Here is a 23,952-nt window from a genome sequence, read left to right on the forward strand (position 1 = left end):
TAGGCTGCCCAGGAAGGCTATGGATGCCTCCCCTGTGGAAGTATTTAAGACCAGGTTGGATGAGGTCAGCCAAGCCTAGCTGACAGGCACCCCTGCCCACAGCAGGGAGGTTACCGTAGATGATCCCTAGGGTCACTTTCAACCTAAGACATTCTGTGATTCCTGAAATGCTGGTCTGATTATTTATCAGTTATCATAACTTTAAAATTTTGAGTTGTCTGTTCAGAAGAATTCCATAAGGAGACTACTAGGGCTGAAAAACTGTAGAATTTTAAAATGTTCCTAAAAATTTAAATTTCTGCCACCCAGAATTTTGAAGAAAGTCTCCACTGGAATCTAGCTTATGCATTTTTATAACTCTAGCCTCTTAAAATTCACTATTTCCTACTAAGTACTTCTCACACCAAAAATAAATTCTATAAGGAAGCAACAGCTGCTAAAAGTAAGCTAAAAATATAAAATTTTTTCCTCATGAAATAAAAAGACAAAGCATTAACTTTTGAGCAAAAAATGTACTTAAAAATATCTCTTAGCAAGCGCTTAAAAGTGACCAAAATTCACTCTCTAAAATTACAGCATTTAGACTTTTTGAACTAGTTTAACACTTGTAGATTTGTGGATGAACACCGACTCCAAATAATTTTAAAACTAAAATCTCTTACCCTGGAAAATATTTCCGAATGTGATTTTTCACTCTTTTCTTCCAGCTGAAAGAGAAAACAGAGAGTGATTACAATACAAGTTTTGCAATGATGGACTACTGAATACCATCTCCTGTTCAAGGATACTGAGAAGTATTTTAAAATGGGGGGAAATAAAATAAAACAAAAAAATTGAATTCAGTAGTTGTTACTTCAACTGCAAAATAAATGAATGCTTGTAAAGAAAAAGCCAGAAACATTTAAAGTTTTTATTAAGTCATTACAGTAGTAAAGCAGGGAACATGAAAACATGTTTCACCATTTTGAATTTCAACAGTGCAGTGACTACAGCACTCAGTGGCATAACAGGCACAGAGCTTCATGCAAGTGCACTTCAGATAATCAGTGACACCAGTGTGAATATCCCAGTTAACAGCAGACTCCAGGAAGACCTAGTAGCAGCCTTCCAGTACCTGAAGGGGGACTACAAGAAGGCTGCAGAGGGACTCATTACAAAGGCCTGCAGTGGTAAAACAAGGGGCAATGGTTTGAAATTAGATAGATTTAAGTTGGATGTTAGGAAGAATTTTTTTTATCATAAGGGCAGTGGAACACTAAAACATGTTGCCCAGGTAGGTGGTTGAGGCACCATCCTTGGAGATATTCAAGGTCAGGCTCAACAGGGCTCTGGACAACCTGATCTAACAGAGGATGTCCCTGTTCACTGCAGGGTGGGGTGGGGGGGTTGGACTAGATGACCTTCAGAGGTCCCTTACAACCCAAACCATTCTATGATCTCTTTGATAAGAACTGCGATTACTCCAGGACAAAACCAATTCAAGTAAAAGCCCAGAACTGAAGTGTACTAATTAATAACAACCTATAAAATTATTTCAGTTCAGATTCTAAGTGTTGAAGCCTAAGTAAAAGAACATTCCCCCACCCCTTCCTTATTTAGAAAACTCTGATACTGCAAAATTATATTGCAATTTGCATAGTTTACATATCTATGAATCAAAGTAAGTGGCATTCATTGAAGACCTTAATATGTTGCCATATTTTCAAAACCAAGTATGACATACTGAGTTTGGTGTCTCAAATATATCTTACTTCACCGAGCAAAGCTGTTTTTCCTCTAGACCAGGGATAAGAGATAGGGAAATCTGCTATAGCCTCAGTAAAAGCAAACAATAGTTTAAGATACTACTTCTTCCTTCTACCATGGTTTCTATAGAAACAACACTGCATTTCAATGGCAAATGCACCATCTTCAATATAGTACTGAAATTTGAAATTGCAAGTATTTGCCACCCTTCTCATGACAAAATGGTGTGATGAATCCAACTGATCTGAAGTATCCATTTAGAATAAGTTCTAAATTTGGAATCTAATAATACACAATAGTAAGGATACAAACCAACTGAGAAAGTAGCTTAATTGCCACTCAGCCTCCACATTTTCTTTTAGCAGAGTTTTAATTTCCAAAAAGCAAGTTTATTAGAGGAAAAAAAGCTAAAATTGGAACTGAAGAAATGCTCACACTTTGTGCATAGACAGATGATAAACACCATTCATTACTGCAAGTTACATGGTATTGTAAAAGTATTACATCATCTAAATGCAGAAAACTAAACCCATGGTTTGTAGGGGTAACTCTAGCTCAGCCTTGCACTCAAAGCAGAACCGCTGCAAGACTCCAGGTCATCTGTGCCTTTATTTCAGCAGGTCCTCAGGATGGAGCTTTTCCAGCCTTGCTGTTACTTATCAAAATGTAACACTTCTCTATTTGAGAATCTTGAAGTGTCTAGTCTGAATCTCCTAAACTGTAGTGTGAGGCTGCTACCCTATGTTGCACTGCTTGGCACAGGTATGAAGTTTGGCTGTTCCCTAATCAAGCACTTCCAGGCCCCTGATCACCCCCTTCCCCCAACTGAAGCTCAGTTCTCCCAACTTCTCCTGTTACAGCATGTGCCAACACTAACTGTTATTTCAAAAACATGCCTAAGGAGAGAAATTTCCCTATTTTTCCCACCATTAAATACAAAAGCTTTAGTTGCAAGTAATAAGAACTTGTAGAACTTTCTGTAGAAATAAAGAGAAGGCAGCTAGACTTGATGTAAACAAGGGATGATGTAAACAAGGGATGCACAGGAAAACAGTCAGGATAACCTTACTGTAACATACTCTATTGACTTAGAATTCAGCAGATCACAGCCAACAATCAGTGCTCCAGTAATGGTGCCTGACCTTGGATGAATGAACACTAAAATAGACTAAGGGAGGCACAGTTTTAAGTATTTATTTTAGTCACTAAACCAAGTGTTAAATGTTCCAAAGACACACAAGAATCCCTAGACTTTGTTAATATCTGTAAGACAAACCCCAACATTTTATATTTAAAAGATATTCAAGCATGACACACACAAAATGTGAAGTGTTAACACATTACATGCTTCTAGCAACAGCAAAAATCCCTTTTAAAAGAAAGCAGCATGCCTTTAAAGGTTTAGACTCCAAACATTTCTATACATAAAACCAGCCCAAACCCCTTAATAAAATCTATTTGCCATTAAAAAAACTGAGGTTTTTTACAGTATTTACTCTTTCAGAGTGTGGAAAGAGAATGTGTGGTTAGCAAATCTGCTGTATTTACCACAAGCATTGCACTCACGCTATTCAAACCTTGGACATCATCTGCATCAGAAACAATGCTCCCCCTGCGGTTGGAACGACTGAAATAGTCAGCAGCAGTTTCACTTCCATCAGAAAAGTCAGAGGACTTCAAAAGATAAGAAGGGTGAAAGAGACTGAAGATGATACCACAGAACAAACAAAAGTTTACTTAAAAAACACAAAACAGCAGAACAGGAAGTCTTGCATCTCCACCACTGCAATTTATTCTATGATTCTCTAATGGTTTAAGAGCAGCAAAATTTTAACTACTCTTCTAGATTTTTTGGTACTTTAAATGTCTCTACAAGTGCAATGCTGGCACGCATGCTTTAGTCAACGTGTGCAGTGTTTTTAAACATTCTCCATGTGTTTATTATTTTTATGGTTTACAGTATCTAAAACCAAAGATTATTTATTGATGTATTTTCCTTATTTGTAGCACTATAAATAAATATAAAAAGGGTTTGGTACTAATACACTGTTAAACTAGCCACAAAATGCACCTTTTCCTACACAGTCTTTTTTAGATCACAAACCCATTATATTATCAGAAGTTGATAAATAGAAGTTGTACTTTTTCCTCTGCACATGTTGCCTATTCTTCAAATCAACACAATCCCAACACTACTAAGTATAAATATGAATTTGGGCTTCCTTTTATTCAGAATTTTAAGAGGCGTTGTACTAGAAAGCCAAGCTTGATCCTCAGTTTTGTATCAGAGAGGCACCTAAAAAGTTGAGGAAAAAATGTTACTGCTACAGATGACTGGTAAAACAAGTAAAATATATCTAACCACATTACAGTAACTACAATTGCCATGGGAATTCAAGTGAAAATATTTAACTGAGAAAACATCATGCCTGTTAAAGATAGTATTCAATGAGAAGGGTTTATCAAAAGTGTGGTACTGATAACATTCTATTTCAAAAGGGAGAAAGTTACCATGAACATCATATTTAGTTTAAAAAGTGATCACATGAAAGTCTTTAAATTAACAGTATATACAAACGTCTTTAACAGTATATACATATATATGGGGTTGGACCTGATGATCTCTAGAGGTCCCTTCCAACCTCTAACATACTGCGATATATATTGTATATATCCAATTTTTAGCATTAAAAAATAATCTCAATTTCTTTGTACTTGATGAACATTTTTTAAAAAACAAAATGAAGGAAATAAATTTTTAGTCAGGAATTTGGCTCAGCTTTACTTCACAACTTATACTAAAGATGTTGAACTGAATTCTGCTTATATGAATTATGCTTACAGCAAACCAATTCAAGGGCTACATTATCACCTGTGACAACGCTGTGCTCCTCTTCATTCAGAGCCAACTTATCTTTGCTGTTGGGAAGTCACTAAGTCTGATAAACCTTACTGCTCCACTTTCTATGCCTTCAGTACTTCTAATATCATTCTCAATGGGTTTTATCAGAAACAGAATCAGTTTAATATACAGAAGCATCACACAGTTTTTCAGTAGTTTACTATTATTTCTCCCTTCTTTTTTACTTTGTCTTTTGATTTACAGTGAGTACTCAGATGACTTCCAATGCACTAATGAAAACAAATTATGAACCACAAAAAAGTAGAAAGTCATGAGTAAAATTTTTTACATCATCTGCTCTTCAGAATTATTTCAGTAAACAAAAACTTTGAACATTCACTAGGGGGAGTGAATGGCATCTTGGTATTTTTGGTATCACATATACACACTGAGATCTAACACATTCCTATGTAATTGTAAGGCATATACTTTTAATGTTAAGAGAAACAGTCAAGTCAAGTAGCCTTTTCACAATTCAAGACACTTTACAGATGGATTTTAGGTTTTGGAACTTCATAAAGCAACAGCAAAATCCCTTTTTTCCTACACCCTCAAAAAGTCACTCTGATGTCTGCTGTAGTTTCTGCCAAATCTGGTTTTATTTGTTTTGTCTCTACAACACTGTTAAGAATATCTGAAAAATAAGAAAAGGACCAAACATTTCAATTTAAGCTGCACCAGGAACACTGATCTACTTTGTGTAAAATGACAAATGAGCAGCTGTACCAATGAAAGTGAGATAGCTAACCTGCCACGAAACAGACCAGAACTACTGAAGTTCACTTTGCAGCACAGAAAGCCATCTTTGTGATGACACTCAATACAGATCCATCTATACATTTCTCTCAGTTTTGAATACTGGTCACCATACAAATGAGCCAGCTACTTCTAACTGCACGATATAAAGTTTGCATTAGTCCTCTTCCCCAAAAGAAAGACTTCATGTGTATTGTACTAACAGTTTTAGGTGCCTGCCCCAACTATGACAGAGGTGGAACACTGGAATGGGTTGCCCAGAGAGGTGGTTGAGGCATCATCAATGGAGATAACAAGGTCAGGCTCAACAGGGCTCTGGGCAACCTGATCTAGTTGAGGATGCTCCTGCTTACTGCAGAGGGGGTTGGACTAGGTGACCTTTGGAGGTGGTAACCTCAATAATGTACTATACTCATTTCCAATTAAATATATCGCAAGCATTTAAAAGGTATTTAGAAAAAAACAATTCCTATTGCTTCTGCACTTCACTGTCTTACTGTTAAGAGTTTACAACTTGCTAAATGTCACTTAAAAATTATCATTTCTTTTAATGCAGAATTGAAAAATCAAGCCTGTGTGTTGGTCAGTAAAATGATCTCCAGTGTCAATACTCAAACTTGTGTGTTAGTTTCAAAGCACTCAGCAAACCATGCAAGAGGAATGCTCACCAGAGGACTACTTCGAACGGAGCTGGCTCTTGAAGAATAACTGTATTCAGATGGCTAAAAGTTATGAAGGATATTATAACAATTTCATAATTTTTGTCTCCAGAAAAGAAAGATAATGAATAAAAGAACCAAAAGCCTATTACACTTACAGTGCGAGAACTGTATGAGCTATGTAATCCATCACCACACAAAGATGCCTGAGAAAGAGGGAATGGAACTGTTTATATTCAGTATCAGAAATAATTGCAGCACGAGCTTATATGCTGGAGTTCTGCATGTCTTGTACTATATCTTATCCCATCTATGCATTTTGCAGTTAACATCATACTTTCTGAAAAAAGCACAATTAAAAAGGATTTCCAGCAGCATTTCCTCCTCTAATGAGGGATGCACACTTCTAAAATACATATTTAAGAATTTCCTAGGAAAAAAAAAATTTTTTTAAATACCAAATCCTAACTATTTTCAGAAGAAAATTAAATTAAATACTTGAGCTGCAATTTGATTTTCACTGTCCTGAAGCATTCTGAAGTTATAATCCGCCCTGGGAACTGAAGCCATATTGTAAGTTTTCCAGTTTTACTTTGTGCTCACCCATGTAGGTTTTCCTGAAAGAGATTATTTCAAGGTGCCTGGCTGAAATCTATTTATGCAGTAAATACTAAATGCAGTTCTGCCCAACACAATTAAAAACACATTTAAAAAAACCAAAACCAATCACAGCCTCCTGCTACTTTACCCCTACTTATGAAGGGATCTCTAGCAGCAATTAGAATTAAGTGTAATAGCAGTCGCTGCAACAACCCCATGCAATGCTACAGCCTTGGGGAAGTGTGGCTGGAAAGTTGTCTGACAGAAAGGGACCTTGGTTTGCAATCAACAAGTGACTGAATATGAGCCAGCAAGTGTGTGCCCAGTGGCAAAGAGAGACAATGGTATCCTGGCTTGCACTAGAAATAGTGTGACCAGCAGGAGTAGGGAAGTGATTGTCCCTCAGTACTCTTGCATTGGTGAGGCCACAGCTTGAGTATTGTGCTCAGTTTTGGGCACCTCAACACAACAAAGACATTGAGGCACTGGAGTGGGTGCAAAGAGTAATTAAGCTGTTGAAAGGCTTGAAGAAGGAGTCTTATGAATACTGTGTGATCTGAGGGTATTTAGTTTGAGGAAGAGGAAGCTGAAGGGAGACCTCATCACCCACTACCTGGAAGGACAATACAGAGAGATAGGTGCTGATCTCTTCTCACAGGTAATCAGTGATAGAACAAGAGAGAACGGCCTCAAGCTACATCAGGGTAGGTTTAGGGTAGACAGGAAAAAAAACTCACTGAGAGTTGTCAAGCATTTGGAAAAGGCTGTCCAGGGAGGTAGTTGAGTCACCATCCCAGGATGTGTTTCAAAGGACATTTAGATGTGGCACTTAACAATATGATTTAGTGGTGAAGTTGGTAAAGCAGGGTTAATGGTTGGACCTGATGATCAAGGGTCTTTTCCAACCAGAATGATTCTATGATTATGGTTTGGCTTGCTCACTGGACCTAATAAGTTTTCTTGAGAATATGCACAAAGCCAAACCCAGTAAATTATCTGTTTTCAATCCAAGCACAGAACAAGACCTCACTATGTACAGAAGAATATTACATAAGCATATTTGATATTTTTCTACATAGGTTTAGCAATGTCTCTAAATGGTTAGATTTGAACTACTGTCACCAGCAAAATGCATGAAGTTTCAGGCATGCATGTCATGTTTTAAAGACATTAGCTTTGTGCAGAGCTTCCTTTGACATTTCTTTGCCACTTCTAGCCACTTTTGATTTTGTAAAGATGCAGATTAGGTTTTCATCCTACTACATTTTTGTATGATTATTAAATTTAAATATGTCTTCTTATTTGAAAATAAAGTATATTTACCACAAATTTCTGCAATCTCTTGCCAATGATATTTCCCATTCAAATGCTTAACTTCATTAAGTACTACTTTTACTATTATACATGCAGTTATTTAGTATGCATGGATCAACTTAGAATGTTCTAACCCCAGCGTTCTTCAACAGTACTGCTGTATTCATAAATTTTCTGTAACAAAAAATCAGTAAAACTGCAACTGCTAGAACACTTCAAAGAGGCAATTTAATAATCTTAAAAAAAGAAACCTAATGCCTTCACAAAATGGCACACACAAGCTGCAGCTTTATTTAAAAACATGGTAATACTGCCAAGACTCATGGCCATACAATGCAAATTGAAGGCAACCATGCAAACGGTGCTTACGAACCAAACTGATACTTCTTATCAAACCACTGTTTACTGAAGGAGACACCTATGAAGAAAAGTGCAATTTTATACTTGAGGGCCATTTAAACATCTAAAGATAAGGAAGATCTTATTTTACATTGTACTAACCCTGTAACTCCTAGTTGTTGCCACTGGATCACTGTACAGAGAAGAGGACTGCAGTGTGAAGAACAGAAGAAGTCAGAATTTTTTTTCTATGTACATTAATCTATTCCTCTAGATTCCTGCAAATTTTTGAAGATTGAAATACTAAATTTCATATCTATAATACACAGGAATTTCAAGACAACTGTGCATGAACTCTCCAAGAAAACCCATTAACCTTGAAATCAATCAAAACCATTAACTACCCATCTCATGACAGACTTATTGCTACTGTAGAAGGAAGTAGTATATTGGTACTAAACTTCTAAGACTTTTGATGTGCTGTTTTTTGGGTGGGTGTTTGTTTGTTTGGGTTTTTTTAAACCAAGACTTTGAAAAATCAAATGTCATAGCTGCTGGTTGCTTTTTGTTAAGTCATACAGCAATAAGGAAATAGTAGTTATTTTAAATATAGTCCCTTATGTATGCAGAACAGAATAATTTGCATGTTATCCTTTTATTTTATAAAAGGCAACTCTTAAAAGCAATAAATACAATTGTAACTACTGTTAGCTGTAATAATTTACAGTGTTAAAGAAGGACAGAGAGTGATATTTGCTTCATACAGCATAAATAGGTGTAAGCAAATATATGTATTTTATATACATTAAAAAAAACAACATAGAAAGAGGACAGACCCGAGCATGGCAGGAAGGAACTGCTTTACTATATCTAAGGCTGCTATAATTTCTTTGATCATAATAAGGTCCACTCTGTGGGGGAGGAAAAGAAAAGAGAAAACAAGGGTCACATCTGCAGATCTTGTAAATAAAAGTTCTATTATCTCAATATTGTCCAAATGATCCCAAGCTTAGAACTTCTACAGAATGCTGTGAGAATTGTCACTGTTTGACTCAAAATTCTTTCAACTTTCTGAAGTAAAGCATAACCCACACCCAAAAGTTCTTCTGCACTCTGTACATCAGTGTTTATTTTTACTGCCATGCCCACCCAAACTTGTAAATAGTTTTGTGGGTTTTTTTCCTACCTAATACATAAGAAAACTCTGAGAAGTTTATCTAAACCCTGATGAGTGAAGCATGAAATAAATGAAAAACGTATTTGACAGAACTTGCTAATAATTAGTACAATTATTTGAACTTTTAAAATACTATGTTATAATACATATATAATATTATACATTATATACCATCTTGAATCAGGATATTTGGGGAGAGAGGGCAGAAATTACTACGAACTGAATAAAGGATGGATATGTATGAGATCAGCACTAAGTTGTAGCTCAACAATGCTCTTTCCACTAAACATGTGTGTTGAGATCCTAACAATTACAATTTTTCTTTCTTCTGGTGGGTTTTGATACTTCCCAGAAACTGTACATATATATGTGCAGAAAAAAAAACAATTGATATACACATATAAAGAAGGAAAATCAGAGCTGAAGACATGGCAAAAAGTAGTGCTTTCAGAATTCAGTGCTTCCTATCTCAATGGACCACAAGCAGCAGACTCAATTTGAGAACTGATGGAACAGGAGAACAGCACCTCAAAAGTGCACAGAGAAATGCTGTAACACAAATAATTAAGTAAATACAAAAATTATTTCAGGCTTGTCTCAACACAGACTGTTGCTCTGACTCCTACAGTTCCTGAAGCAATTTCTAATTCTTTAGTGTGAAAACCCTCTGCAAAATTACATCCAAAAGATTTAATTTCTTGGCACTATATTCACATCAGTTACACACTGAACTCTCTAGAACACCTTCCGGAAGATCACAATAATCCTTTCTCAACTATTCACTTGTTTACCATCAAGGTTTATGGTAAATTCCAAATGGTTTCCGCCCATATCTAAAATATCTCTAACCAATAGGGGATGAATTGTGAATAACAGAACATGTAGGCCCATCCTGACTGAAATAAGCCTTCCACAGAAGTGCACTTTTAAATACTTCCAAGAGCCTTTACCAGAATATGATTCAGCTGATTCCATTAATTTGATTCCAGTGCCATAAGCACAGTTTCAAACACTCCAGGTCAGTTTGGTCAATACTAGAGGCTTCCCCCCCCACCCTGAAAACATGCATTCATATGTCAGTAAGTTAATAAAATTTATCCATAATGGCATCTGTATGGAACTTTATAGACAGTCAGTGTATTAATAATAAATATTATAGTAGAAAACTAACCAACAAATCTTTATGGAAATAAGCAGCTTTCTTCTTTGAACTGTGAGATTCACTGTAAGCATGACTCTAAGAATAAAATTTTGAGAATTAATACCACTATGTAACAGTATCTTCAACCTTAATATATATAACTGAAGATTTTTATCACCTACAATGGAAATGCCACTGAAAATCATAACTACATGATTTGAATAATAGGCCATACTTCTACTGATGTGTGAAGAAGTGAAACCACAACCAACCTTTTCTCTGGTTTACACAGACTTGACTTAAGCCAGTGTTCTCATTTCACAAAAAAAATATTTAAGACCAATAAAAACTAAAAAAACTTAACATTACAGACTACTTCAAACACTAAATTGTGTTTGCCTATCTGTAGCTAATGCAGATAACACTGCTGTTAAAACAAATTCAGCTTTTTAAGCTGCTTACATATTCCCTTCAGTGGTACTTGGTGCTTCTCTTTGCTTAAGGAGACACACAAATCTTACTTGGCATAATACCAATCTAATGCAGTGCACTATCACCTCATAACAAGCATCATTGGGGTTTTTTTAAACAGAATTATACAATCCAAAGTTTCTATATACAAATATAAACACATATACAACTTTTAAAAGTAGCATGTTCTCCAAATGTAATCTGTGTGCGTCACTTCACTGTTTAGAAATGACAAATACTAAGAAGCACTTTACTGTAAGGAAGCTGTCTGCAATATGTGACTTTATTAGATTTTCTCCAAGAAAAAGCATAGACATGCATTCTGCAGAAAGTGCTAGAATCATACTGCTATTCTAGGTCTGGAAGTGTGAGAGTACAAATTGATATACTTTCTAAAATCAGCAATTCAGAGTAGCTAGTTAGTGTCACTACACCTTCAAAACAAAGTAAAAAAAGCATTCTTCACTCAAAGACATTCAAAGTGTTAACATACAGGGACCAAGTATCTTGAAAATCTATGCTTAGCACTGTCATGCTGAAGTAAAAGAAAATTAACAAAGTTAAAGAAAGAAAGTGGAGATCAAAATTACTTTTTTGCCCAAAGAACAACTGAAAATACTTAAAAAGGAAAGACATGAAAACGTACTCAACTAATGATGAAAACCTGTATATGAAGGAATGTTTTTCATCCAATCTAAAGGACATTCTGAGGATGGAACACCCAACTGATATCATGATTTCACCAAACCAGTACTTTAGTAAGTAGACACAGAATACACTACAAAGTGAACACACACATTGAAGCATGCTCATTCCAGGCTACACACCACAAGATCTCTCCTTCTGGAGGTACTTGCTCTGCTCCTGTGAGACCCACTGACATCCAAAGAACTCTTAAGAATGAAGTTGTACAAATACATCAACACATAGAAAATAGAATAGTATTAAAAATAGTAACTGTTACTCTTCACTGAAAGGCACAAAATAACTACAGCACTCAAAGAAATTCCAGGTAAGCCTCCCCACAATGAGCTCAGTTATCTGCCAAGTTCAAGTCCTATTTACTTTACTTAAGGGTAAATTACTTGAACTCCATCTTCACCTATTTTGCACGTTAGGCAAGGGCAGATCTAAGCAAACCTGTACCAACTCACAACTTTAGAAAGGTTGCCACACAGCATTATTTTAAATGCTTTTTCTGTAAACCAGTAACTGTTTGCAGAGTAGTCAACAGTACTTGATTTAAACAACTTATCTGGTAAAAATATCTGTGATAAACTGCAGAAACGCTTAACAATAAGGTTGTGGCAATCCTAGGTATCAGGATATACAGGCTGGGGGATGATGAAATGGAGAGCAGCCCTGCAGAAAAGGACTCGGGGGTGCTGGTGGATGAGCAGCTCGTGAGCCAGCAGTGTGCACTTGCAGCCCAGAAGGCCAAGGGCATCCTGGGCTGCCTCAAAAGAAGCATGGCCAGCAGATCAAGTGAGGCGATCCTGACACTTTGCCCTGGTGACACTTCAGTTGGAGTTCTGCATCCAGCCCTGGAGCCCTCAACACAAGGATGTGGGCCTGATAGAGTGGGTCCAGAAGAGGGCCACAAAAATGATCAGGGTCTGGAATACCTTTTCTACAAGAACAGGCTGAGGGATCTGCCGTCCCTGGAGGTGTTCAAGGGGAGATTGGACGTGGCACTTGGTGCCATGACCTAGTTGTGAGGTCTGTTGGAACAGGTTGGACTTGATGATCCTTGGGGTCTCTTCCAACCTTGGTTACTGTGATACTGTGATCTGGAGTTGCTCAGACTGGAGAAGAGAAGGCTCCAGGAAGGCCTAATAGCAGCTTTCCAGTACCTGAAGGGGGCCTACAAGGAGGCTACAGAGGGACTCTTTACAAAGGCCTGAAGTGATATGACAAGGGCAATGCCTTCAAACCAGAGAAGAGTAAATTTAGGTGTCAGATTAGGAGGAAGTTCTTTACCATGAAGGTGGTGGAATACCGGAACAAGTTGCCAAGGGAGGTATCTCCATCATCCTTGGAGATATTCAAGGTCAGACTCAACAAGGTTCTGAGCAACCCAATCTAGTGAAGGATGTCCCTGCTCACTGCAGGGTGGGGAGTGGACTAGATGACCTCTGGAGGTCCCTTTCAACCCAAACCATTCTCTGATTTGCAAGACATTGCACAAATTCAGTTAATCAAAGATGACATTTACTGAAACCTCTTAGTAAGTGACAATCACTAAGTCATACACTACTTATGCCACCTTCCAAAATAAGCAAACCCAACTCTTTTATTTCAGTAGCTCATCCCTCTCCTGGTCTCTATAGACAGATCAATGACAAGTTGATTTCCAGGTAGGTCTACTGAAACTAGGAAAATACTTACAAACCCTCAATGAAACTACCCTTCAGCACCATATACTATAAATAAATTATGCAGAAAAAAGGAAAAAAAGAAGGAAGGCAGGAGGTGTTTACAGCAAACACTCTATTCTATTTAAATGCCAAGATAGAAATACACAACCAACATCGTTAACATTGACAGACATGAATTTCAACATTATATGTGACTTAAAATACTGACTTCAAAACTGCAAATACTTGAATGACTTAAAACATCCTCCCCTCCCTAAGAAAATTAAACCAAAACCCCCAAACTTTGTAGCAGTTGTTTTAAATGCCATGGTGGAGAAGAAAAATTATACAGTTTGAACACAAACCAAATATGAATGTCGACTGGACCGGTGAGAATACCTGGCCCTCTCTGAATCTTCCTGAGAAAGAAGAAATGCAGAGTTATTTCACAGAAGGGAGGGGAAAAAAAAAAAGACAAAGTAAAAGCAAGCAAAGGTGAGCAACATGCTGTAAGCACTTTTAATGCTATGTATTATTTTGAATAAATCATCATGGTAAGTGAACTCCTTCAAGTCAGAAAAAACTGATTTAATCTGATTTGGGTTAAATATGCCAACCTACTACATCAGGAGATGCAAACAGGAGGATTAATATAATTAATGTTCAGTAATCAATCTTTATTTGCAGAAAAAAAGTGTGAGATTTTATTTTAAAATAAAAAAAAGTGAAGCAGAAATAATATAAGTAAAAACTCCAAAATTACATTGGTAAGAAATCTGCTATATAATTACTACAGTCAGGGGAGTTGGACTAGATAATCTTTCAAGGTTCCTTCCAACCCCTAATGTTCTGTGATTTTACAAAGATATTTTAGCTGAGGTGGAGAGGATTATTCTCAGTTTCTTCATACATATTTCATGTTTTCTCCTCTATTAGAGGAACAAAGGTCCTTAAACAAATCGATCAGTTTTAAGTTCTGTAGGTAGTTCTGCTCCACAATGACAGTGTGGAGCACATTATTATTGTTATTAAACCCAACTTATAAAATTTGGGGGAGGACAACTAGCTAAGGCACCTTCATATCTTTTGTTCTGTTGAAAGATCAGAGAATGTTCATTTTGGCTTGCACAAAGGAACACGTGAGGAATAGCAGGGCAAAAATACAACCAATTTAAAATTAAGCATTAAAATGTTTCACATGCCATGAGCATCTCAAATTTTAAATTACGATAGGTAAGAATGTTAAGAATAACTTTAATTTTTAACTACCCCATTTGAAAGGTACAAAAGGGCTCTAAAACTAGGATTCCTTCCTTAAGTGACTCACTTCCTACAGTTTTTAATATCAAACTATTCTAAAGATTGCAAGCCAGTTATCTTTAGCGTTAAAAGCTCTGCCTCCAGATGGTAGAGGATATGTAAAAGATAAAGCTGGCTTTGATACTGCTTGTGGTCACAGTTATTTTCTGCATTATCACTGGATACATTAACTAGTTTAATGTTATTCTGTGACTTAAAGAGGCCTAATTAATACTCTGCAAGAGAGTAATTTCCCAAAGAGAATAAAAGAGGTTCAATTAATGACATTTTACAGTTTCTCTCTCTACAGTGCCCACTTTGAGATTTAAACTGAATATTTATGCCCATGTAACTTTTCAGTATCTTACAGTCAGGTCACTGCCAATTTTAAATAGATTTTGTGTCTGTGGTCTAAAAGGACTTGTGACTTGTTGATTATTTAGGTATTTATATATGATTCCTCTTACCTGCCAGTGTAACAGCCCAGATAACAATATGCTCCTACATTGCAAAACTTCAGTTTCTGATACCCAAAGTAAATGACCTACAGAAGAGTGTAACAAGTCTTTCCCTGACATACAGTCCAAACCCAGGCAGCTAGGGTATTCAGGGCAAAGGATCAAGTACTACAGTACATACTGCAAACAGATTGCAGCTACCAATAGTTATCACTCTTAATTTCTAAGAATGTAAGTTTAAAATATACATTTTATCAAAGATTAGGTGTCCCGGTTCAGGAAAGGAATGCACATCTGCTCACAAACATCATGCAGCAGATGGTCCTGTTGTGAGTGCAAAAAAGCAATTTCCATTTGAAGTGAAGATTGCTCAAACACAATCTGTATTCCACAGGTTGGAATATCTGCCTCTCCATTAAAAAAAAAGGGCATTCAAATGTGCATTCCACCAAGAGATAATAGAAACATATGGTGTTCTTGATAAAGAAACAGACAGAAATGTCATCTGTGCAGAAACTATGAAATCTGAAAATCTTCTGCTAACATAAATCCCAGGATTTCTCAGCAGAAGTGTCCATTATCTGTCATGGGGTAAATCATGGTTTATCTCAGCAGCACGTATTACTTAAATCTTCTTCATTCATTCACACTTCCCTAAAAACAAAAAGAAACTCACACCTGCCCTGTGGCTTTTTAGGAGGCACATGAAGCTTGTGACAGGAACCCTATGGAAACATTGCACTAAATATAAATTGAACAGCGGCTTCCTCAAATTGGAACTCAAGTACCTCTACCCCTTCCTGCTTAGTGGATTTCACCTAAATAAAGTAGCAGTCAAATATTTTATCATTGAAAATGAAGGGTAAAGGACAGAAATGATGCATGGGGCAGTGGTTATGTTTTTGAGTTTGGAGGTTTTTTGTCACATCACTCACAGAGGAAACAAGTTAAGTGCTAGTTTGGAAAGAAAAAGTAAACAACACAAACCTTGGAAAAGTACTGAAATAAAAACATTAAATATTGAAAAGATGTTGATCTAGACTGAAATTAATGGAGCTTCATCTTAAATAATTAATGCCTTTAAGCCACCACATAGTGTAAACAAAAAATATTTCTAAGAAAAGCATCTAATTTTATGGCAGCAAGAGACCAACCATGAATTACTCTGCATATCTACAGCCATGTATAGTTTATACATAATTGTTTTCAGGAACAAAACACTTTGAGATGGCACACAGCAAACCATTAGTAAATTACTTCTTCCAAATCCTAAGTTAGTTCTGAGTGGCAAGAACATGCACAACAGGTGGTTTTAGCCTACCATCCATTTCTGGATATGAGCCCATTTTCTATCATATGAATGCTGAGATAACTACAGAATGTAAAAACAAAAACAAACAAACCATTTACAATAAGATTAGTCACCACATAAGACTGGATTCCTATAGAAAACTATAAAGAAAAATTGGAAAAATCTGAGTTAATAGCCACGTAATCTTCAGGATAATATCAGCTACCCACAGCAGTTATGAAACTGGGCATATGAAATAATCAGAAATGTATAAAATTGAGGTAAAAACAGATTTTGCAAATTGCATGTTATTACTGCAGCAACACCACCCCCCCATTTCAGCATTTACATGGATTTGAAGGTAGTCATGACAGATACAAATTCTCAATCTTTTGCATGCTATGTCAAAACCTGCATTAAATTCAATAACCATGAAATAACCAGACAGCTGAAAATCCATTTTCTAGGAGAATTGTGTATAGTAACATACAGTTGTATGTTTATTTGTTTATAAAATAGAGATTCTGACAATAATTATTTCTTGTTAATACTTTCAGCATAATCCACATGGGAAGAAAGTGGAATTGCATATACAAACTCACATATCCATATTATCCAGTTACTAAATATATCATAAATACATTAAAAATAGAAAAAAATAAAATCTCTATATTCTTTCACAGTTGTTCATCCCATGTATAATCCAGGGCACATTTTGAGTCATGCTTATTATGTTATTTATTTAAATTGAAAACAATTCTACTCTGAGTTCTGGATGTTATGTTTACTTTTAAAATAAAGTGAAACAGTAATAAGAAAGCCTCAGCCCTTTAAAATATCAAAATATAAATGTTTAGATCAATCTTAATCCAAGTCTGACTGCTAACATTGAATTTACTGCATTTGGTAAAGGTAAAGGACCCAAGAGTCTGATTTTACCTGTAAAGCTAGAATTTAAAAATCATTAAAATGTTTTATTTTTCATTTGAATGCAAGAGTTCTAACAGCTTGATCAGTACGGTCGAATTTTTCCCACAGTAAGAGCATAACCATTAACAAAGTTCAAAATGAACATTCAGATGAGTGTTTTGTGAGGTGCTATCCACAGATAAATGCAAAGCAAGATAACCCTTTTGTTATATAACCTAAGGGGAAACAGAAGAGAGAAGCTAACAGTTGCCTCATGCTGAAAATACTTGCAACACAGCTGAATTACACTGAAAGACAATTTCTGATGCAAGTCCAGAAATAAAACATGTTAAGAATTTCAGAAAAGGATTGCAGTAACTCCAGATCATTTACATTACCTCTTTTTGCTGTCGCTCCAACTCTTTCATACGGATATCTCTTGCTTCTGCTCGAGCTGCCCGCTTGGCTGCAAGCCTGGCTTCTGCCTACAAGCAAAAGGAAAATACTGAAAGTTAAATATATTTTTTGTATAGTGGTTTGATCCTTCAATCTCTTCACAAAAACACAGTAAGATTTAATCACTACAGAATGTAAGTAGTAAAGAAATCTGAGTTCTCAGTATAAAATTTCAGAATGGATACCTATTTCTTTACAGATCTCATTGTTAATCAAAATAATTACACGTGTTAATAAAAGAACTGAGTTCAGAAACACTACTGTCACTGAATCTAAAAATTTATGTCTTCAGAGCTTTAACAGAACTTTGCTTATGCATGATATTCAGACAGGCATGTATGCAGGCAGCTGATGAATCTTTGGCCATAGAAAAAGATTAAAACAAAAAAAAGAATGAAACCAAAGATATTAATCCAGTACTGTTCATGTCACATCTAGAGGCTCTGCCATCAATTGGAATTATTTCAAAAAGCATACATCATTTAAAGATTGAATTACTTTCAACAACAATCAAAATCAAATCCATTCTTGGATAAAAGCTAAGAAAATAATTTACGGTTACAGCTACTCAAGAACCAATTTAAACAATCACCATCACAAAAAAGGAACTTTCCTGCTTTTCCATTCAAGCCCTTGTACTCCCAACACTTCCCTTGGACACAGCTCCAGCACTCACAATCTGATGTAAACCAATTTCACTACCATAGCAGCAAGTTAGCAACAACAAAAAGCAGTTTTCTGAGTTTTCTGCTGCACTAGTGAAATGAATTGGCTTGCACAAGGATCTTGTGAACACAAGACCCAGCAAGAGAGACAGGCAGGGCAAACAGGAGTGAGACCTCCCCCTTTTCAGTGGCACAAAGCTGCTACATCAGCACTACTTGCCAAACCTGGCAGGTACAATTATGTATTGTCTCCACTTCCTAGTCAGCCTCTGCTGAAAAAGAAACACATAATCTTTCAAGTCCCAAGTGCTACCTGAAATTTAATTGGTTAATTATATGAGACAATTTTTGGCATAGAGCAAATAGTTCAGGAAAACACCAGCTCCATTTTCATATTTGAATTATGAGTTGAAAGTTTTCTATTAAGTTTTTCTGCTGTTGCCACTATCACAGCATAGGTTTATCTAAAAATATTAGAAGCCTATAAAACTCATGACAATTTCAAACAACTATCTTTAACTGTGCTTCAGGAAAAAAGGAAGTGGGATTTGACTCAGAGTTTAACATAATATTATGTATAAACTACAGGTACAAAAATACCTATCAAATGATGACAAAGGCAAGTGCATTTTAGTTTTGTTATTTAAAATAGTTTGTCTCTCTTATTAAGACTGTTTTTCTAGATTTTGCATACTCAAATGAAGTGATTCCCAGTCTGTGTCAGCACTCCAGACTGTCACAATGCAATCTTTTTTCAGCTACTCTTCCATCTGATGACAGCACACAGGAAAACTAGGGAATTCCCATGCAACAGGAAGTAGTTTCTCACTTGTGCAGCCCTACTCTGTAATTGCCTGTAATTATTGCTCTGTGGCATGTAAACTTGCACACAGAAAGGGAAGACTCAAACTCTTCAGCCTTAGATTCTGGCAAGGCTTTATTGTTACAGACAGAAAGTTCATCTGTTTACTGATTCACACTAAAAATCAAGTCACATTTCACCATTCTTTCCAGTCCTACAGCCAGAGGACCTTCTTCCAATTGACAAAACACAGAAGATTTCTGCACACGTCATAAAATGAATGGCTGACACCGAAGAAAAATATTAGCAAAAAATTGTTTATTATTACATTCATCTAGTTGCTAATTAGTAATTAATCAAGCTCTTCACAAATTAAATTCTTCAAGATATGCTGAAATAAAGTCTTTAAATATCTGCTAAGTGCCACAATAGCTTTGGATAGAGAATTGAGTTGAAAATACGAAACTGTTTGGACAATAGAAGCCACACAGAAATAAAATCTCTCTTTTTTTTTTTTTTTTTATTAAGTAAAATGACAAGTAGTCATGGTCTTATGCTTCTCTAATTCAATCAGTATGTGAATTGAAGATCACTTCAAATACATCACTATCCCTTGGTCACAAGAGCTTAGGAGTCAGTACAGGTTGCTTCCTACAGCTTGCATTAACCAAATTCCAGTGAAAACTACAGGCAGGCCATGAATGCCTTGATTTGTTTCATTTGACATTTTTGTCTATACAGTCTTTAGACCAGACACAAATAAAATGCACTATTCATGACAAAAATGTATTACAATAGCATCTAATTTAAGTACAGCTTCTTAAAAAGTAATGTAACACACCAAATTTCTATTTCTTTCTGAAGTAAAAATTACACTGTGGACTGTCCACGATCTAGCAAAATCTGACAATTCAAGAAGTGCCTGAAGGGGACTCCCAACTGCTAATAGGAAATGCCACAGCTGAATTTTCTTCTGGAAACAACAGATGAGGTGTCCAAACCTGTCAGAGTCATTCATACCAGTACACTTACAGTAGTGGCCAGAATAGAAAGAAATTACTAGATTATATATTCTGGAGGGCAAATAGGAGCCACTAGGTATTCCTATGATGTGATTGCCTGTGTAATACTTTGATTTTAAATTTTTGTACTACAGAGAAAGTGATTCACTAATTAGCTCAGATTCAGGACAAAAAGTGTAATGATATAGGTTATACTAAAATCTGTTCTTCACTTCTTAAAAAATATAATTGCTTTCCAGTGCAAAATTATAATTATTTTCTCATCATGGGCTACAACACATCTAACACATTCCTCCCTGCATCAAGTAAAGAGCAGTGTTCACAGTCCCACAGTTTCCCATGCAGAAGGCCCAGGGAAAGGTGGTTTTTCTTCTTGCACCAGACATCACTGGTGAGGGCATGGCTGTCCCTGTAGAGGTAACCTGGCACGTTTCTGCCACAAGCTATTGGACAGAACACCACAATGTTCTGCCAGCTGAAGCAAAGCATCAGGATGAGTATTCTAAAAACATTCACTGTATTTCTTAATGCACCACTACACACTGCTAAATGCGAACACACATTATTTCTTCTGTTGCTCATTCCTTCTCTATTCTCACTTCCACACTTTTTACCCTTCTTATCCCCTTTTTCCCTCCTGAGCTCAAGGCAACACCATCACCCATGTGCCAAACATGCTTCTAATGCCTCCTCAGAAATACCTTCCTTCCACTTCTGATGTGCCTACTCTCTCCAGCTGTGTACAAATCAAAGACCTCAAACAACAAAATCTTAAGGTGTACATGACTTAGCAGTTTAGGATTCTTTATTTCTGATGTCTCATTCTTTTTCCCTTTATTATACAAATCCATATGTAGATTAAAAAATTATATTTTGTAGGCAATACTTGCCTACAAAATATATTTAACCACTCTTCAAAACATCAGTAAACAAAATTTTGAATTAAAACTGAAATGGTCTATTAAAAATGTAAATTATTTCTTAATACAACACTCAAAAATCATCTAGCATCTCTGTGTGAGCCTAAGCTTCTCTGGAGGGTTATTTACTTGTTTTCCTATGAAAAGCTGAGGTTGTTTGCAGAGAGAAATACATAGTGAACTTTGAATAGATTCAATATGACTATGTTAACTGTTTTTAAATTATTGATACAGCCTTCAAACACTTTAAAATACTGAACTCTTGACTTTTTCTACCCTGCCAATTAAGTAGCATGGCTTTTTACCAAAGTAAAAGTGCACAACTGCACTCTACCCAAAAACTGAGCAAATCACAGAGCAAATTTTAAATTCAAATGCATCTTTACTCTCTCCCATGAGAGGACACCTCTCAAGAGGTGTTTGTAGTAGTTTCCAGACTCTGACTATACAATGAAAACAGAATCATGAGAACAGTTCCTGGAAAAATACAGATAAGATGCTTCAAGGAGGAAATCAAGTGAACAGTGATGCAATTGTTGTCCACAAGCTCTAGCTCTTTGTCATGTAAACTTATTCATCCCTAAGGAATGAAAGGGTGCTGACGCAAACATGGAAAAAAAGGATACGAAAAGGTAAGCACTGATTGTCCCTTCAAACTGCTCCTTATCAGGTTGAGGCTGGTGAGATGACAAGGAGTCAGATTCTTTTCACTCTCTGGCATGATGTACATTGCATCTGAGCTTGAACTGTAATCAAAGTAAGAACACAGAGGTGACTGAAACCTCTGCCCTTGTTTTTAAAGCTAGCCTTGGAGAAAGAAGTTTCAAGGGAGATTTGGTGATGATGGGTTACTGCTGAATATTTACAATTAACATGAATTAGAGACAAGTGAAGCTGCAATACAGCTGTCAGCTGAAGATACTCTGTCCACAAAACAACTTTATAATCAGAGAATCTTCACAACAAAACCACATGGAAAACAGATCTTGAGATTGTATACACTGGATGCAGCTGAGATTGTGAACATAACCTGAAAAATGTGAACTTCAATCTAGTTTTTTTGGTTTGTTTTAAACAAAAAAAATATATTACTGCATAAGAACTCTTCACAAGAGCTCAATCTCTCACTAGACAATCCCTATCTGTATTTGGAAATGTAGAACTTCCCACAAGACAGAAGAAACTGTCTTCCACAACAGCTGGCTTATATTCTTTGTGAAACTGTTAGCTTTCATAGATTGACAATCTGTGACAACTAGAGAAGGTACCTGAAGGTGGTTATAAGGAAACTATTTATATTTCCAGGAAACAGGCATTTGTAAATTTTAACAGATTAGCTGACCTCAAATTAACCTTGCTATAATCAGCAGACCCTTGCCTTGCCAGTACTTCACTTGAATGTATGTGGGTGCAATTACATACATTCCCGCATCAAGGAAAAGACAGGAACGAACTCCCTATGTAATAGTGCTCAAGCTACAAGAGGAGAAGAGGAGGAGACACAACCAGCAAAGGAAAAAGTTTTCTGAAGCAGAGGAAAGATGGAGAAAAAGAAGTTTCACAGGGAGAAAGTAATTTGACCAGGTCCCACAGATCCTATAGTGGCCCTGTCTTCTATTAAATATTGTCATATAATATAACACACATTTAACCAGTGCAGAAAAATTACTATACAGAAATTTATTGGATCAGTGTCCAAAGAATTCTTTATACAAAATTTCCTAGAAAGCAGATGTCTGTTGGTACCAGAAGGAAGGACATTTTGAGATGTCCTCTCAATTTTCTCAAATTACAGAGATTAGTGCTTCCTAAACAGAATAGAATAAACCAGGTTGGAAAAGACCTTTAAGATCAAGTCCAACCTATCACCCAACACCATCTAATCAACTAAACCATGGCACCAAGTGCCTCATCCAGTCTCTTAAATACCTCCAGTGATGGTGATTCCACCACCTCCCTGGGCACCACATTCCAATGGGCAATCACTCTTTCTGTGAAGAACTTCTTCCTAACATGCAGCCTAAACCTCCCCTGGTGCAGCTTGAGACTGTGTCCTCCTGTTCTGGTGCTGGCTGAAACGTGAATTTGGGGAAAACAACCCTGAAATTTCATACACTGCGCTAGAAGTCTTTGCTAATATTACAAACAGATAATTCCTAGTGCCATTTTGTGACTGCTCTGAATCTCAGAGTACTTCTATGCAGCTCTTCCTTGCAGATCATCTTGAGTGCCAGGTTTTTGTTTCAGTATATTCTGTTTATCATCTCTTGACCCTTTGAACACCTTTTAGTAAAGCTTTCTTCAAGACATCTGATTTCTGGATTATGGGACTCAATTCAACCCATGTAAGTAACATCTGGTAAAAAGGTAATTTCAGAAGAGGAAGTTGAGGAACAAAACACACTTCGACAATAAAAAGATAAGCTGTGTTGCTGAGAACAGCCTCAGAACAGCAAAGGGCCTCTACCCTATATCTGTGCACTGAGAACTGGCATGCCCCATGTCAGCAAGGTAATTGAAAATGTTTCCCCTGTGTCAGATAAAGCATACATACAGCACAACAAAAACAGATGCTATTCAAAGACATAATTTTGTAAACTGGCCTCTGTAGTTCTATCTGAAGAAAAACATTCTGCTCCTTTAAAGTAACTTTTCTTTATAATAAGTT

The 23,952-nt window shown here is 36.4% G+C and overlaps 1 protein-coding gene across 12 annotated transcripts in view; it reads right to left on the reverse strand.

Moving 5' to 3' along the window:
- The window catches only part of LRRFIP2 (LRR binding FLII interacting protein 2), a 55,829-nt gene that overhangs the window by 19,252 nt on the left and 12,625 nt on the right, over nt 1-23,952 (reverse strand). For 6 of the 12 annotated variants that reach the window (XM_009904755.2, XM_054161019.1, XM_009904754.2 and 3 more), the window contains exons 3-4: nt 17,818-17,904; nt 663-707 (exon numbers count right to left, since the gene is read on the reverse strand). In XM_009904755.2, coding sequence (XP_009903057.1) covers nt 663-707; nt 17,818-17,904 — 132 coding nt within the window. Of the gene's footprint in view, nt 1-662; nt 708-3,312; nt 3,421-6,072; nt 6,127-6,221; nt 6,270-8,350; nt 8,396-8,478; nt 8,527-9,152; nt 9,228-10,664; nt 10,731-11,598; nt 11,641-11,932; nt 11,999-13,827; nt 13,882-16,540; nt 16,592-17,817; nt 17,905-23,952 lie in introns of all 12 variants that reach the window. The other 6 variants (XM_054161014.1, XM_054161015.1, XM_054161011.1 and 3 more) reach the window with 2 other exon arrangements.

This window comes from Dryobates pubescens, chromosome 4, assembly GCF_014839835.1.
Source record: "Dryobates pubescens isolate bDryPub1 chromosome 4, bDryPub1.pri, whole genome shotgun sequence".
Taxonomy (NCBI): domain Eukaryota; kingdom Metazoa; phylum Chordata; class Aves; order Piciformes; family Picidae; genus Dryobates; species Dryobates pubescens.